This window comes from Aythya ferina (assembly GCF_964211825.1).
Source record: "Aythya ferina genome assembly, chromosome: 4".
NCBI classification, from domain to species: domain Eukaryota; kingdom Metazoa; phylum Chordata; class Aves; order Anseriformes; family Anatidae; genus Aythya; species Aythya ferina.
Genome location: NC_140300.1, coordinates 7,149,833 through 7,163,532, shown reverse-complemented (window position 1 = coordinate 7,163,532; position 13,700 = coordinate 7,149,833). Strand labels below are relative to the sequence as shown.

General features: G+C 38.5%; 1 protein-coding gene across 6 annotated transcripts in view; it reads left to right on the top strand.

The window, feature by feature from the left end:
• CTBP1 (C-terminal binding protein 1) overlaps positions 1-13,700 on the top strand; it is a 228,920-nt gene that overhangs the window by 43,465 nt on the left and 171,755 nt on the right. For 4 of the 6 annotated variants that reach the window (XM_084517286.1, XM_084517278.1, XM_084517287.1 and 1 more), the window contains exon 2: positions 7,863-8,023. In XM_084517286.1, coding sequence (XP_084373412.1) covers positions 7,966-8,023 — 58 coding nt within the window. In that variant the 5' untranslated portion in view covers positions 7,863-7,965. Of the gene's footprint in view, positions 1-7,862; positions 8,024-13,220; positions 13,377-13,700 lie in introns of those variants that run through there. The other 2 variants (XM_084517292.1, XM_084517283.1) reach the window with 2 other exon arrangements.

Genomic DNA, 13,700 nt, shown 5'->3' with positions numbered 1-13,700 from the left:
CTAAGAATGTGGTCTGTGCTGTGTAAGAATTGTATTTAGCAAATAGGAATACAATTATTTTACTGAAACAGTGATTAGGTATGAAAAGCAATTTTGAGGAACTGAGGTGTAATAGCAGTATTTAAATACTACACGAGCACTTTACTGTTAGAGTGGAAAGAGAAGGAAGCTACCTCAAAATGTTTCCCCATACTTAACGTGCTTTTTTACAGAGGCATGCACACACCTGGATGTTTACACAAATGCACCATGCCAGTCTTTTTGGAGGGGAGAGGAAAAACAAATGAGGTCCCACAGTTCTTTTTCTAAATGTACACAGCCTTAGCTAACTTTCTAACCTGAATGTCTTTTGGCATGATTTCCTACCCACTTGCATACAGCAGCTCCTTTCTTTTCAGCACTCAATTCCTTTTCCACTGAGCAAACATGTTATTTAAATCAGCATTTTAATCATTAAAACGTGTTATTTTAATTTGTTAGGCACTGGTCTTTGGATACCCGTGGGCTGCTCCAGATAGATGCGTGATCCAGTTTCACGTGTGGAACATGCGCAGAGTCCATGTGCCTGAAGTTGTGCTGTGGGTTTGTGTCTGTCTGGGAGGAAAAAACAAAGGAGCGATAAATCAATAAAAGGTTAAAAGTAATCTTTTCTCCCTGCTGGTTCAAATCCTTTCTAGCAATGGAGATTCATGAAATGCGCCAGTAATTGTTTCCTTTCCCAGAGAATTCATTAACTGAGACATTAGCCTCTTTATTGTCATAAGCCAGGACTAATTCTTTGTGTCCTGTTATTCTTTCTCAGGTGCATTAAAATATGAAATATCTTTAATAATTTTGAATTTCTTATTCAAATCACAGAAATTGTGTATTTTATTTTCTGTGGAGGCAGTTCGCTTTCCCTGCTGCCGTCTCGCACAATTGCTGTGATTTTATTTAGCTCTTTCACACAGCTCCTGTCCAGCACTTTCATCAAACTCTACAAAAGGGAGGGACTCTCAGCAATTCAGCCTGCTCAGAAAAATTGAGTAGAGATTGATCTTCTTTCAGTGTCATTTTCTTTCATTTCAGACGTGGAAAAAATAGAGAAGCGGTTACTTCAGCGCTGCTCTAACAACCCACTAATTCGACATTTTTTTAAATGGTTTTCATCTGGGAATTTTAAAGTACTTGGTAAAACAATTTGTGTCAGTGTGTGCCGGGATGTGTGTGTGATGCTGCTTCGCAAACAGAGCCAGCAGTGGGTGAAATGAGGAATGCACGTGTTAGGAGTTCTGTTAGGAATCCAACACAACTGAATCAGATTCATAATTTGAGGAAATCCATCCCAGTCTCATCATTTCCCTTAAATCTGTGTATGAGTTAGACTGGAGCTTTTAAGAACGCCTTTCTTTCCGAAGCTTGTGCTGTGTACCTGAAACAAAGGTTTTACTGGCCCCAGCTGATGTGAACCATAGCTGTGATACTGCTCAAGTTCCAAGGAGTGATGGTTTTCCAAAACTAGTGACATCTTTTAAATTTTGCTTGAATTGTAGGTGTCTCAGGTAGGCATCCTTTAGTAATTTTTAATGGCAGTTTGAGCGTCTGGATGAGGTTCTGTTCGTGACCTGGAAATCTGGGTTAGCAGAGATGTTTCCCATCTGTCTGCAGCCATACACATCTGCAGTAATATGTTTTCAGTAGCGAGTAATTTTTGGCTTGCAGACAGACCTATAATTGAGAGAGGATGTTACTGAGGGGAAAAAAAAAAGCTTTGGAGAAAAAAAAAAACTTATGGTGAAGATAAATATCTCATAAAAAGCTTTTAATGACAGTATTACTATCAATCTGTAATGCTGTTTTCACCATATTCTTTTTTCAAAAAGGGCTTTTTATCATCTTGTGCCATAACTTTGGCTTAACGTTATCAAATATTACACTGCATTTTGGAATGCATTTTATTTGGTGCTCAAGTGATTTGACTAAAAACACAGAATAGTGGAAAAAAAAGTTATCCACTATTTTTTAAGACTGTGAATAACAGACCACATAAAGGTAAAGTTTGTTTTTTAAAGGGATGCTGACAAGCTGTGTTCTTGGCCTTATTTTGAACATTTTTATCAACAGGAAAAAAGCCTTCACTGATGAACATAGTAAAAACTGATGAACAAATAAAAGAAAGGAAAGAGGTGGAAGTGCTGCAGACCAATCAAGAGTGCTTTGATAAGTTGTACTCGATGAAATGGTGTTTTCAAATTTGAGGTCATAAATACTGAATGAGAGACTCAGCCATGCCCGTAGGGTGGAGAACTCCATCCTAAGCAATAGCAGCTTTGTTTGCATTCATGATGAATAAATTGCTGAACCAAATCTCCCGAAGTTCTTCCTCCTTAGGTGAGTCCCAGGGTGTACCTGAGTATTAGAAGCATGGCCTACTAGGAGAGTATCAAGGAGCTTGTTCTCATCTTCAGGCAGACGAAGGGATGCCATGATGGTCCGTCCGAGGCACCGGCGTGGAGAACACAAGAGTTCACCATTCAGCAAGAGCAACCGGTCACAATGGTCACTTACTGTTGGAATAGTTTGCCATGTACTGTGGTGCGTCTACACCACAGGCAATTTTTTAGTCATCGTAATTTTCTTTATTGGAGAGAGTGGTGTTTTGATAATTTCAGCAGTATCTTTTAGCCAGAATAGCACCAACTTCATTCAGCTTCATTTTGTCCTTTTTTTTTTTTTTTTCCTGTGTGTGGGAGCTGCGGACCTCACTTCTTGCATGTAGATCAATCCATTTTATTAGTATATTTCTGCATTTCCTAAGACTCTAAGGTGTGCCCATGGGTCGGAAGAGACTGCAGGTTTGTCTGTCCTGTTTGTCCAGCAGTGACCACAAGTGGATGCTAGAGGAAAGCATTGCTTTTTTGGCATGTTCTGCTTTTGCTCTTCATGAAGCATCTTCCTTCACAGCAACCGCTGGATGCTGAGCTGAGCAGACGGCACAGTTTGAGAACAAAGCAAGGATGCACTGATACTTTTCTTTTGTAATTTATTTGCTTATGGATTTCTGACCTGGGTTTGCATTTTAGCCACCATTACTTACGGCCGCTGATGGCTTTTCCATAAATATGTCTAATTCCTTTTAAGAACCACTTAAAGTGTTGGCATCCGTGATACCTGGTGACACTGGATTTTACAATTTGTGTATTCCATGAGAAGTTTTTTTATATTATGGCTTACTATTTCATTGCGTGCTCCCTAGACATAGAATTGAGACATAACCATGTATAAAATACGCACTGTCATATTCCACGGAGTCATGACTCGTTCATGCTTTTCTTCAGTTAGTGGTTTTCCTTTTCTCCTTTTAAACAAGCCATCCCATGCTTCTGACCATACTTACTGCCTGTACTGGCACTTTTTTCCTAGTTCTCCATCTTTTTTTTTTTGAGATAGCCATATCTTAGATTTAAGTAATGGCATTATAATGTTTGAGGTTTTCAGCCTTTTCTGAATAGTGTCTAACACTTTGGTCTCTTCTTCAGTGACCTCTTCACTCTTGTGACTAATTTATTGATCTTGAAGCACCCTGCACAGCTTCTCTTAGACTGCACTGACATCTAATGGTAAGGCAAAGTGGCTTAGCCACACTTAATGGCAAGATAAATTGTCTGACAGGCAAACATATTCATTTTTGTATGACGAGACGGAATAACTTCCATTTCTGCACAGAAAGTCTGATTTAATATTTTTCTGGCAATGAATCTTCTGGTCATTGGACCATACTGATTTTTTAAATGTAATTCAAATATTTTGCAAGGATGGTTTTCAGTACAATGTTCTTTTTACTTTATGCTGTTTATAAACATACCAGCATCTCATTTGCTAAACAGGAGATGTTGTTTTTGTACTAGAGTAATGTTTGGAAATACAGATGGACTTCCATTTCCCATTAATAGCTTCCTTGCATTCAAAGTTGTCTTCAGCATATGTCCCATCCTGTCTTTTTCCCCAAAGAGAGGAAAACCTGAAATTGCTGAGGGCCATCAATAAATAATTTAAACAAAAAAATGCTGTAGATAGAGTAATAGTTATTTGTGGATGGTACATTGAGTTAGGTTTGCAGCAAGACTGCTTCATGCTCTGAGAAGAGTGAAGTCCCTAAAATGGACTTGTGGTTGAAATTTTTACAGGTTTGGTGCTTTAGGATGATTGAAATACTACATCAGAAGGAACAATGTTCTCATTATATTCACTTTTTAGTTTCAGGGCTGTGCAAAATGGCCACTAAAAGACCTTTAGGTGTCATGGAATATAGAGATCTTACTGATCTGGATGGGAGGGAAAGAGAAGCAAAGCAGGAGTCTGCTTGGGTTGGCTTGCAAACTTTATTTATGAAGTCATCAAAATGTGGTGGCATTTGAATGTTCAATATAAACCTACCAGTTTTCTTGGAATAACCTTATTTCGTACCTTTTGAAAGTTGATAGTAGAAAGAATATTTCAGTAACTTAATGTAGTTTCAGACCAAAGACTGTACGTGAGAACAGTTAAGTTGAATGAAGATTGAGAGTCCCAAGGGTAACACGAAGCTTCATGATTTTATTCTGTCTCTTAACGATCTATCAGTCTGTTCTGGGAATTTAATTTCTGTCACGGTTTTCGTATGCTTTGTCATTGTATTTGGGTTAGTCTGCAGATCCATTCATGTAAAGGAAACTGGCAGTGAGGAAAAGGTGGGCCTTCTGCCTGGCCTCTCTCTACTGGTAAAAGTCTGTGCTCAAAAGAGTTTATATTCTGAATCTTGTGAGTGGGTTCCTTGGAGTTTGTGTGATACGGGTCCCAATTTTTGGTAGGCTTTCACCAACTGTTCAAATTTAAGTAAACAGATCACATTGCTGCTAAATTTCTCCTATGAGATTGAAGCAAAGGAAATTGTTCTCCATTGCAACCTCTGGTGTTTGATGAGAACTCTTCTCTAGCCATTTGGAGCTCACCTCAAGCCACAAGTAATCATGTATTTAGCAAAATGGTTTATTTAAAACAATAATTTCTTAGTTTTCTTACTTTTCATCATCTTTGTGTAGATGAGAGTGTGTGGGCTTTGACTGGGCTTGCCTTCAGATCTCCTCACTTGCAGTTGATGTTTGGTCTTTCCTCCATTACCAAACCATTACCTGGTTTGAAAGCTGAAGTCCAAGTTGCTTTAATTACTTTACATCTGTGATTTAGGATTTGCTCACTCTGCTATAAAAATGCTGGAGATTTTTTCCTTTTATCGTGATGTCGCGGAGTAAAGCTCATCCTTTCTCAAGAAAGAGCTCAGTGCTCCAGGCTGCAATAGCCAGAGACGTTTTCTCTTAAAAATATTCTCAAACCCTGGAATCAGCTGTTTAACTGAAAGAAAATACTCTAATGCTCTGTTTGAGGGAATATTTTTACTCTCAAGTTGTGCTGCGTGCACAGGTTTCTGTATCTTGATGGTATCTCAGATGGCTTTGTAGCTAATGCTTGACGTGGTAGGCAGTATAGATCCCTAATTCATTTAGATTCTCAATTTATCTTAAAATATTGAACTATGGAAGTCTGCTCTTAAATACTGCTTGGTATTTTTGTGTTCTTATTTTTAATTCATTAGGCAGCCTGCTTGTGTTTTTAGCGAATTTCTCAAATACAATTATTCATGTTGTGGCTTACTAATTGCAGTAACTAATGCTCCCGTAATTATAAGGCTTTTGTTTTGCTGGGAAATGCTTCCCATATCATCATCTTCTCTTTGTGTTAGAACATAAAGTATAATGAAATTGTATGAGGGTTAAATTTAGAACTATGTTAATATGTTAATTTAATTTTTGCTCAAAACTGTTTTTTGGGGCGTATGACATCTTGCTATGGATTAAGAAAATAAAGTTTAAAACAAAACTACTTGATTTATGTGTTACGCTTTGAAGCTACTGTAGATGGTTTGAAAACATCTGGTGACACTTTCAGCAGCAGGTCAATAGTTACAGATGGTCTGTTTTTTACAGCTGTCATCCAGCTTTGTACATAGAATGAGTACAGTGGAAAAATCTTTTGCTGAATGAATAAACAAAACAGCACAAGGAGGACAGCAGGCATGTATGTTTCTACAAGACAGGAAATTAAATAAGCTATAAAAATTTCAATCAAGATTAGCATTGAAAATGTTCAGTTTGTTTCTTATCCTCTTTTTTTTTTTTTTTTTTTTTGGAAGGAAGTAGGTTGTAAAACAGGTGAAAAGAAATTAAACACTAGTTTGGGATTGACAGAAATTTGGGGTATTGTTGGCTTAAGAGAAAGGCAGGTAGCTATGGCTAGCTTTAAACATTTTTTAATGCAGTTGGTGTAATGCCTGTGTAATCTTATACCAGAGCCACATTCAATATTGAAGAATGTTGTGTTTTGCAAGAATAATCAATGTTGGGAAATGGAATAGAAGAAGTTCAAAATAGCAATCTTCTTTGTGCTTGTTTTTTAAAGAGAAAAACTGGGCTTCAGCATTCTTTATCAATTTATTCTTCTGTCATGGTGGTGTTATGTTCAGCGGGAATCAGACGTTATGCAAAGCAGCAGAACAATCTTGAATTTGAGGATAAAAGAAAAAGGTGGAGGGAAAGTGAATAGGGGGATGAGGTTGAATAACGTGGTAAAAACGTAATGAATATTGCACACCGCCTCTGTTTTTAAATGAAAATAAACACAGAGGAGCTTTGTTAAAAACCCAAATGCACCAAGCAGGGTACTGCTGGAAAAGATACCTATTTTAATGCAAATGTGCGGTTCTTGATATTCAAAATGTTTTTCTTTATCACTTCACTTGGAGTGCACAAGTCTTCATAATATGTTGATGAAGTGTGCATATGTTTGTTTTTAGAAAAATATAGCATCTAGAAAGAAACGAGCAGATTTCTAGGTTCAATCACTTGTAAGGCCATTTAATGTTCTCCATTGATGATGAAAGCTCTTGGGCAGGAATAAAAGGAAATGGGGAAGTTGATTATTCAGCTCGTTTTAATGCTCACTGTGCCTGTAACATAGCGTTCTCTGGGCTGGGTTCGCAGAGTCTATTGAAGTACTTAAAGGGGGGACAAAAGCGCTGCTCCAATTATGCTTTTTAGAGGAGCCATATACTTAGCTTTACCCCGTTCACTTGCTCACGTGTGTTTTATAACCTTCCATTTCAACTAGATTTGTGTCAAGGGATGTTTCTTCTCTCCCCCCACCTCCCTTTCCTGCTTCTCAGCTGAAAACGCAGGCTGCTTGCTGCAATACCCTTATGCTGCCTTGCCCAGCTACACCACATCTGAAAAGTGCTTAGCTGTATTTGCTGCCAAAGAGCTTGCCTAGTCATGCATAAAGCTGTTTTAAATGCCATTTGCTTGATATAGATGTTGGCAGTCCGTGTTGTCACCGCGATGCGTTTCATTTACTTGCGCCTCAAATTGTTTCCCTGAACTTCCCAGCCCCAAACGGCGACGTGCTCCCTCCAAAGCTGACCAGTTAGGCCTGAGAGGGGCATTTCCTCAACTTCTACGATACGATGTGAAAGTATGTGGTGTCTCGAAGCTTGTTGTTCAGGTGGTCACCTTTTGGTCATTTTGGGGGGATCTTTGGCTACCAAGGTACACACAGGTAACTGATGGGGGGACAACGGCAGATACCCCAGTTGTCTGTGGGCATTGCTTATCCTCACTTGGTAGAGCACTGGTGTGCACGTCCATCTGCATGCATGTCATGAAATACCACATTACCCAATGTGATGAAGAATCTTGCATGTTTTTTCTTTTTTTTTTTTTATCTACACACTACTATTTCTGGAAAAGGGTGAAAAAATCGATGTCTTTAAGAATCTGTCTTTGTATTCACAGGTGAAACGAAGCTTATAAAAGGCGGTAAACATTTCTGACTTGTGGCTGGCTGGAGAAGTCCACCATCAAACTGTGTGGAGACGTTCTTTGAGCTTCCACTCTTATGTCTCTAATGGACAAACACAAAGTGAAGCGACAACGTCTGGATCGCATATTTGAAGGTTAGATATTTCAGTTCCTGATTTTCACTGCGTTATCATAGATTAAAGACGTTGCTGGAGATTGGAACTCAGGTCGTTTGCTGGATTTCTAATTGAGTTGCAGTTCCTGTTGGGATTATATTGACTGTGTGCAAATGCCGGTTTTGGATGAAAACAGGTCTAGACGAATAAAAACAACTAGTGCATGAACTCTGTAAAATTGTACAGTTACGTTTGCTTTCAACTTAGCATTTTTACGGCATTCTGCCAAAATGTTGTGAAAGGTTGTGGTTTTGTATAAAATAACTCTAAAAGGATAGGAAGACCACACAGTCCTCTCTAGGGTCTTTCTCTACAGATGTGTTTTATATAGATTAAGAGCCTGCATCTGATCTGAGGAAGGAAATAGGAAATCAAAAAGAAAAAAATATCCCAGGAGACTCCTGGACTTTAATGAATATTAAAAAAAAAAATTAGCCCAAATTCTCACGAAAGGAGTGGAATTGCTTGGGTTAGTTATTTTAGCTTGAGTCACAAATGTTTGAGTTGTATATTCCTGGTATTCTTTGTTTTCTTTTAGATTTGGTGTGAAAACAGGTTGAGGGATAAGTTGTGTTATTTTGAAGAATATACACAAATGTGGCTAAATGAATTTTTATATTAAATGTGAGTTTCTCCCTTAAAAGGGGATTGTTAATTTTTTTACTAGACCTATTTTGCTATAACTGGAGGAAGCGTGCAGACTTGTGGACGTGTGGTCTTTGCATCATGTCTAATACTGAAGCAGTAACCTCTATTTGAAGCACTTGCTTCTCTAGGCATTAGTCGTGAGACATTTCTCTAGCAGCTGTGTTGGTATAAGCAGTCCCTGGCAGCTCCATTCTGTCCTCATTTTTCTTCCCTTTCTTTGTGCCAATAGGAGTATAACCATATAATGAGCTGGATTGGGAAGATGACTCATACTAAAAATAAACTTTTTTGTTGGCGTATTTTCTATTTAGGTAATTTCCTCGGTCCAGGTCACTGTTCAGCTGGCACAACAGCTGCATTGAAGGGCACAGTTAGAGGAATGAGGGGCACAGGGACGTTTCCCCTGACATAGCCAAAGAAGGACAATTCATGAAGGTATCAGAGGGTGCAATTTCACATTTGGGTTACATTAATCTGCCTGTAAACCTCTACAAAGAGTGGGCAAGCATACCCCTGCCTGCTTTATTCAAACTCTTCTTATGTCACACCTCAACTAGTTGGCCAAGTGGTCAGTTGAATCTGCTCACTGAAGACCAATCCATTCAAAAAGAGATGGGGAGCTGGCTGCTGAGGATGAGGAATTGGGAAGGATGGCCTCCTTTTCCACCAACTCTGCATTTAAGATCAACTGGAAATGACCCAGGGGTGTACTGGTGCGGTGCATGGTGCTGTTTGTTTTCCATTCCTAGCCTCTGTATGTAACCCCACAATAGAATATTGTTTTATTTTGCGTGTTTTAATTGAGTTGGCAAATTATGAGGAGTCAAAAACAAGGGAGGAGGGAGAAACCTGTCCCTTTAGGTGTCATTGGATCAACCCACTTTGGGGTATTTCAGCCTCCTTTTTTACTGTATTCATCAATTGGACAACTTAGGAGAAAATAGTATGTGATGATATGGCAAGGAATGTTATCAGGGACAGAGGTGACAGACCATTAGGCCCTGTGACTGTTTAAAATAGCAGTGGCTTCCCTCAGGCTGCGTGTTCACATTTAGTGCCACTGTTTAATCAGAGCCTTTTGTCTGGTTTGTTTTTCCCAGCCTTGCACAATTCACTGCATCTTACCAGTGAAATCTGTTTGTGCAGCCATGCAGTGTAGGGAATTGATCCAGTTGAAAAATAAAGCAGGAAAAAAGTTTTTTTAGCCACTTTGACTTCTTAATCCCATTTACCATGTGCTAGACAAATCGACGTGTTGGAAAAATAGTGGGAAGAGCACGCAGAAGATGAACAAGAGGAGAAGGAGGGTGAAAAAATGGATATGGAAAAATGCATAAAGTTTTATGGTTACAGGAATGCAATTTGGCTTGTAAAATGTCAGAGCTGTATTCTGCTCTTGAGTGTCTGTGCTCAAATTCCAAATGCTCTTAGAGGTTTGTAAACATACCTCTGGCTGAGGTTTTTAAATCACTATCCCTGCTGCTGCGTAAGGTGGGATAAAAAACTAGGAGCTTTCTGTGGTTTTTAAAGGGCTTTTCTCTCCATGTGGTACTGTTGAGGTTTAAAAATCAAATACATGAGTTGTGTTATAGAAGGTATGTCTCTGAGAGAACTACCTACATATTTTATACTGTAGGAATATGCATAACGTTTTTCAAAGCTCAGGAAACTTAATGAGCTGTACAGCTATTAAAGGTGCCTTATCTTCTCTGACAGCTTTTCTGTTCATCAGATCCGGTACAGCTTTCTTCTCTCAACCTTTTCCCTCAGAAAACAATTATTTTAAGACATTATTTTATTGCAGGTTCCACAAAAAACAGGTAGCAGTGATTTGCTAATTATTGATGTATAAATGTTTTTCAAGTATTGTTTAGCATAGCCTGTGATGAGCAGACATTCACATGTTATATCTACAAAGAGATGCAAGTGTCATCGTGGTTGTGATGTGCCCCTTCTGTTAGTCTGTCTCCCTGTTTAAAGGGAATGATAGTGAGCTGAAATTTGGTTTCCAAGAATTGAATGTCGTGAGTCCGATTCACAAAACTGAATGTTCACATTATGCACATGTGCACAGGGCTGCGCACCTCTTTTTCCATGGAGTTAATGGGTTGCCGCAAATGCTCTTGCAAGTTAGGTGACTGTGCATGCAGAGTGTTCTGCAAGTTGGACTGCTTGCCTGTGCCTTCAGGCAATTTGCACACTTGCTTATAGTAACTAATCATGTAAATTAAGCAACAAATTGAACAGGCATCACTGGGTTTACTATTATGTTGAGTTAACAACAGTGCCGTAGTACTACTACTAAATTTCAGTTAATACTCGACAAAAAACCTGATTCTATTACTTTGGGAGCAATTAGTTCTCTTTTAATGTAGTTGAGAAAGTAATTTTGTCTCAGAGGTACCTATGATTCCCTTCAGTGGCTTCTTAAATATGAAATTGAATATTTGCTTTTAATCCTGAAGCTGTTTTCAATTATATTTCTGTTCACATTTCAATGGTCTGCCATGTTATGTTCTTGCATGTATCATCTCAAAAGAGCAGTATTAAAATGTGCTTTATCATCCTAATTTACATAGTTCTATAAACTGGCATTTCCTTAATGATGGCAGTTGAAGATTGTCCCTTGAAAAAGCCAGATAGTAAATTTTGGGTTTTAGCTTCCACCGGTAGCTGTGAAGTCTACTTTGGCACAATGACATGATTCTAGGCAGTCTGATGCTAATATTAAACTTGCTCATGATTTATAAAATAACGTTTAGACTTCTTCCCTTGAAGAAAAATAGTACCAAGACATGTGAAAGATGTTAGTTATTAGTTACTGATTATATATAGTTATTAGTTACTGATTATATTGTTCTTTGTCCCCCTCTCCGGTGAAGCTGGTGATTGCAAAGCATAATTATAGTAGTATACATTTGGCAGAACAGTTGGAAGTGTCACAGTGCAAAAATAAAATGTGTTCATTTTCTGGGTAATTTGAAAAATTCTAAATGTTTTTGGCATTTTGAAAAGTCGTTATCTCTAATTAAGGTATTATTGTGCTTCGTATTGCAACAAATCTTGTAAACAATGCTGTGTATTTGCTTATATTTGAAAAATCTTTAATTAAATATGTGTATGTCTTACTGACCGTTGCTTGGAAGTTACCTTGGGGATGTCTGACCTGGCAAGCGGTGTCGAGTTTGCTGGAGCTAATAGATGCAGCAGGAAGGCGATAGAAGGTGGCTGCAGTGTGAGGAAAATCGTGCTTCGTCTCAATTGTCTGTGAACAGGCTTGGTGAACACAGTACAGTGAGTTTTCTCTAAATGCATTCCACTGTATAAATAGATTATGGGCATTGCTCGGCCAGCCACTGCTTGTCGTGGGTTCCTGAGCTTTAGAAAGCAAAGATGTCAGTGCAACTGGGAGGTGGAAGGGTGTGTGTGTGTATATATATACGTATGTACTCCTATTTCTTCTTGTTTGATTACACAGATGTTAGTGATTAGACAACTACAATACAATACTGGAAATATAACACAGTGATTTTTTTCCTGTTTGACACCTTGAAACAAAAAGAATTCTTTGCACAACACCTTCTATGTGATGTTTCTAGAAAAGACTTGTAGGCTGTAAAAGTTCAACAAGGCTCCCTGTATGCCCCCACACAGGTGTGATATGTTTTTATAGTTCTGCTTTTGAGGAAAGGAGGAAAAAAAAAAAAAAGCATCTTTGTATACCTGAGTGCTTCTCAACAATGCTAACAACTCTTCTGCCTTTTTATGAGTTATTGGTGTACATCTTAAGTTTGTTCTTTATGCACAGGGTGCCTCTTCCTTTCTAAAAGTGCCCAGAAGAAAGCTCAAAACACGTTTTAGTAATTTTAACAGCATTGCTTTGTTACCTAAGAGAAGGTGAAGAGTTGAACAGGATCATAAATTGGAAAAGAAAGTGAATAAAGGGATGTGTTTCTGAAATTTCAGATAAAATCTCTGATCTTTTGCTGTTGTGAAGGGCAGCCTTTCTTGGGAAAAGTATGATTATTGGCATGTAACCAAGTTAAGCTCTTTAAAGCCCGGTAAATGTGTATGATAAAGGAATAGTTTCTTTTCAAGGATATAGTCTTTTCTTATAGAACTTCCCTTTCTTTCCCAATAAGAAAACACACGTGTTTTGAAAGCTTCGTTTTCTGGCTGTGATGCTGTGTATAGCATGAGATCTAATAAGATGAATCTTCATTTCATAGTTGATGTGGTGTATTGGAGGCTCCAGCAGGAATGCAAAGAAAAAAGCAGGTATGAGTTGAACGGGGTTTTCTTCTTTCCAAGTTTATGAAGAGATCTTGAAGTGCAGAGTGAAAGTTTAATAAACAAACAAAAAGTGTTCTGCCTCCAGATTTTTATTGTGCCTGCAGCAGAGAGCCTGGCTTCTTACCACGCGAAAATACCAGATTGACAAATACCAAGTGTTATTTCCTGACCAGGGCTGGAGCCTGGCTGGCTTGCGTAAACTGTGATTTTACCCATTGCAGTTGTGAAATTAGGCAGTTAAGACGAGCTTTCTGCATATTAACGAGAGAGATGGCCTACTTCGGCAGCGCTTGGGCTTTCCCTGTACTTGAAGGAATTTTTACCGAAGCTGGCATGTACTGCTGATCTTGATCTGTAAATAAAAGGAGAGAGGAATAAATACTCCAAGGCGGTGAGTACTCTTAAGCTCCTTGTGTAAAGTGGGTACTGCAGATGTTAATTCTTTGGGAAACTAGCAATAAATCTTAACTGACATCCGAATTTAAGGATGTGTTCGTAGTTGTCTTGCTGCAGATATCAGAGAAAGGAAATAATAAAATTTGCAGACAATTGTAAATCGCATAGTGCTTCATAAGTATTTCTTTACGCATACTGATCTTAGTGCTAGGCGTACTAAATATAACAAGTGTTTCTTAAAAAGAGAAGAATGGGATGCTTTGTTGCGTGTTGCGTGTGTTCTCCCCCCCGACTTTAGAAGAAGGTTTATAGAAGGATT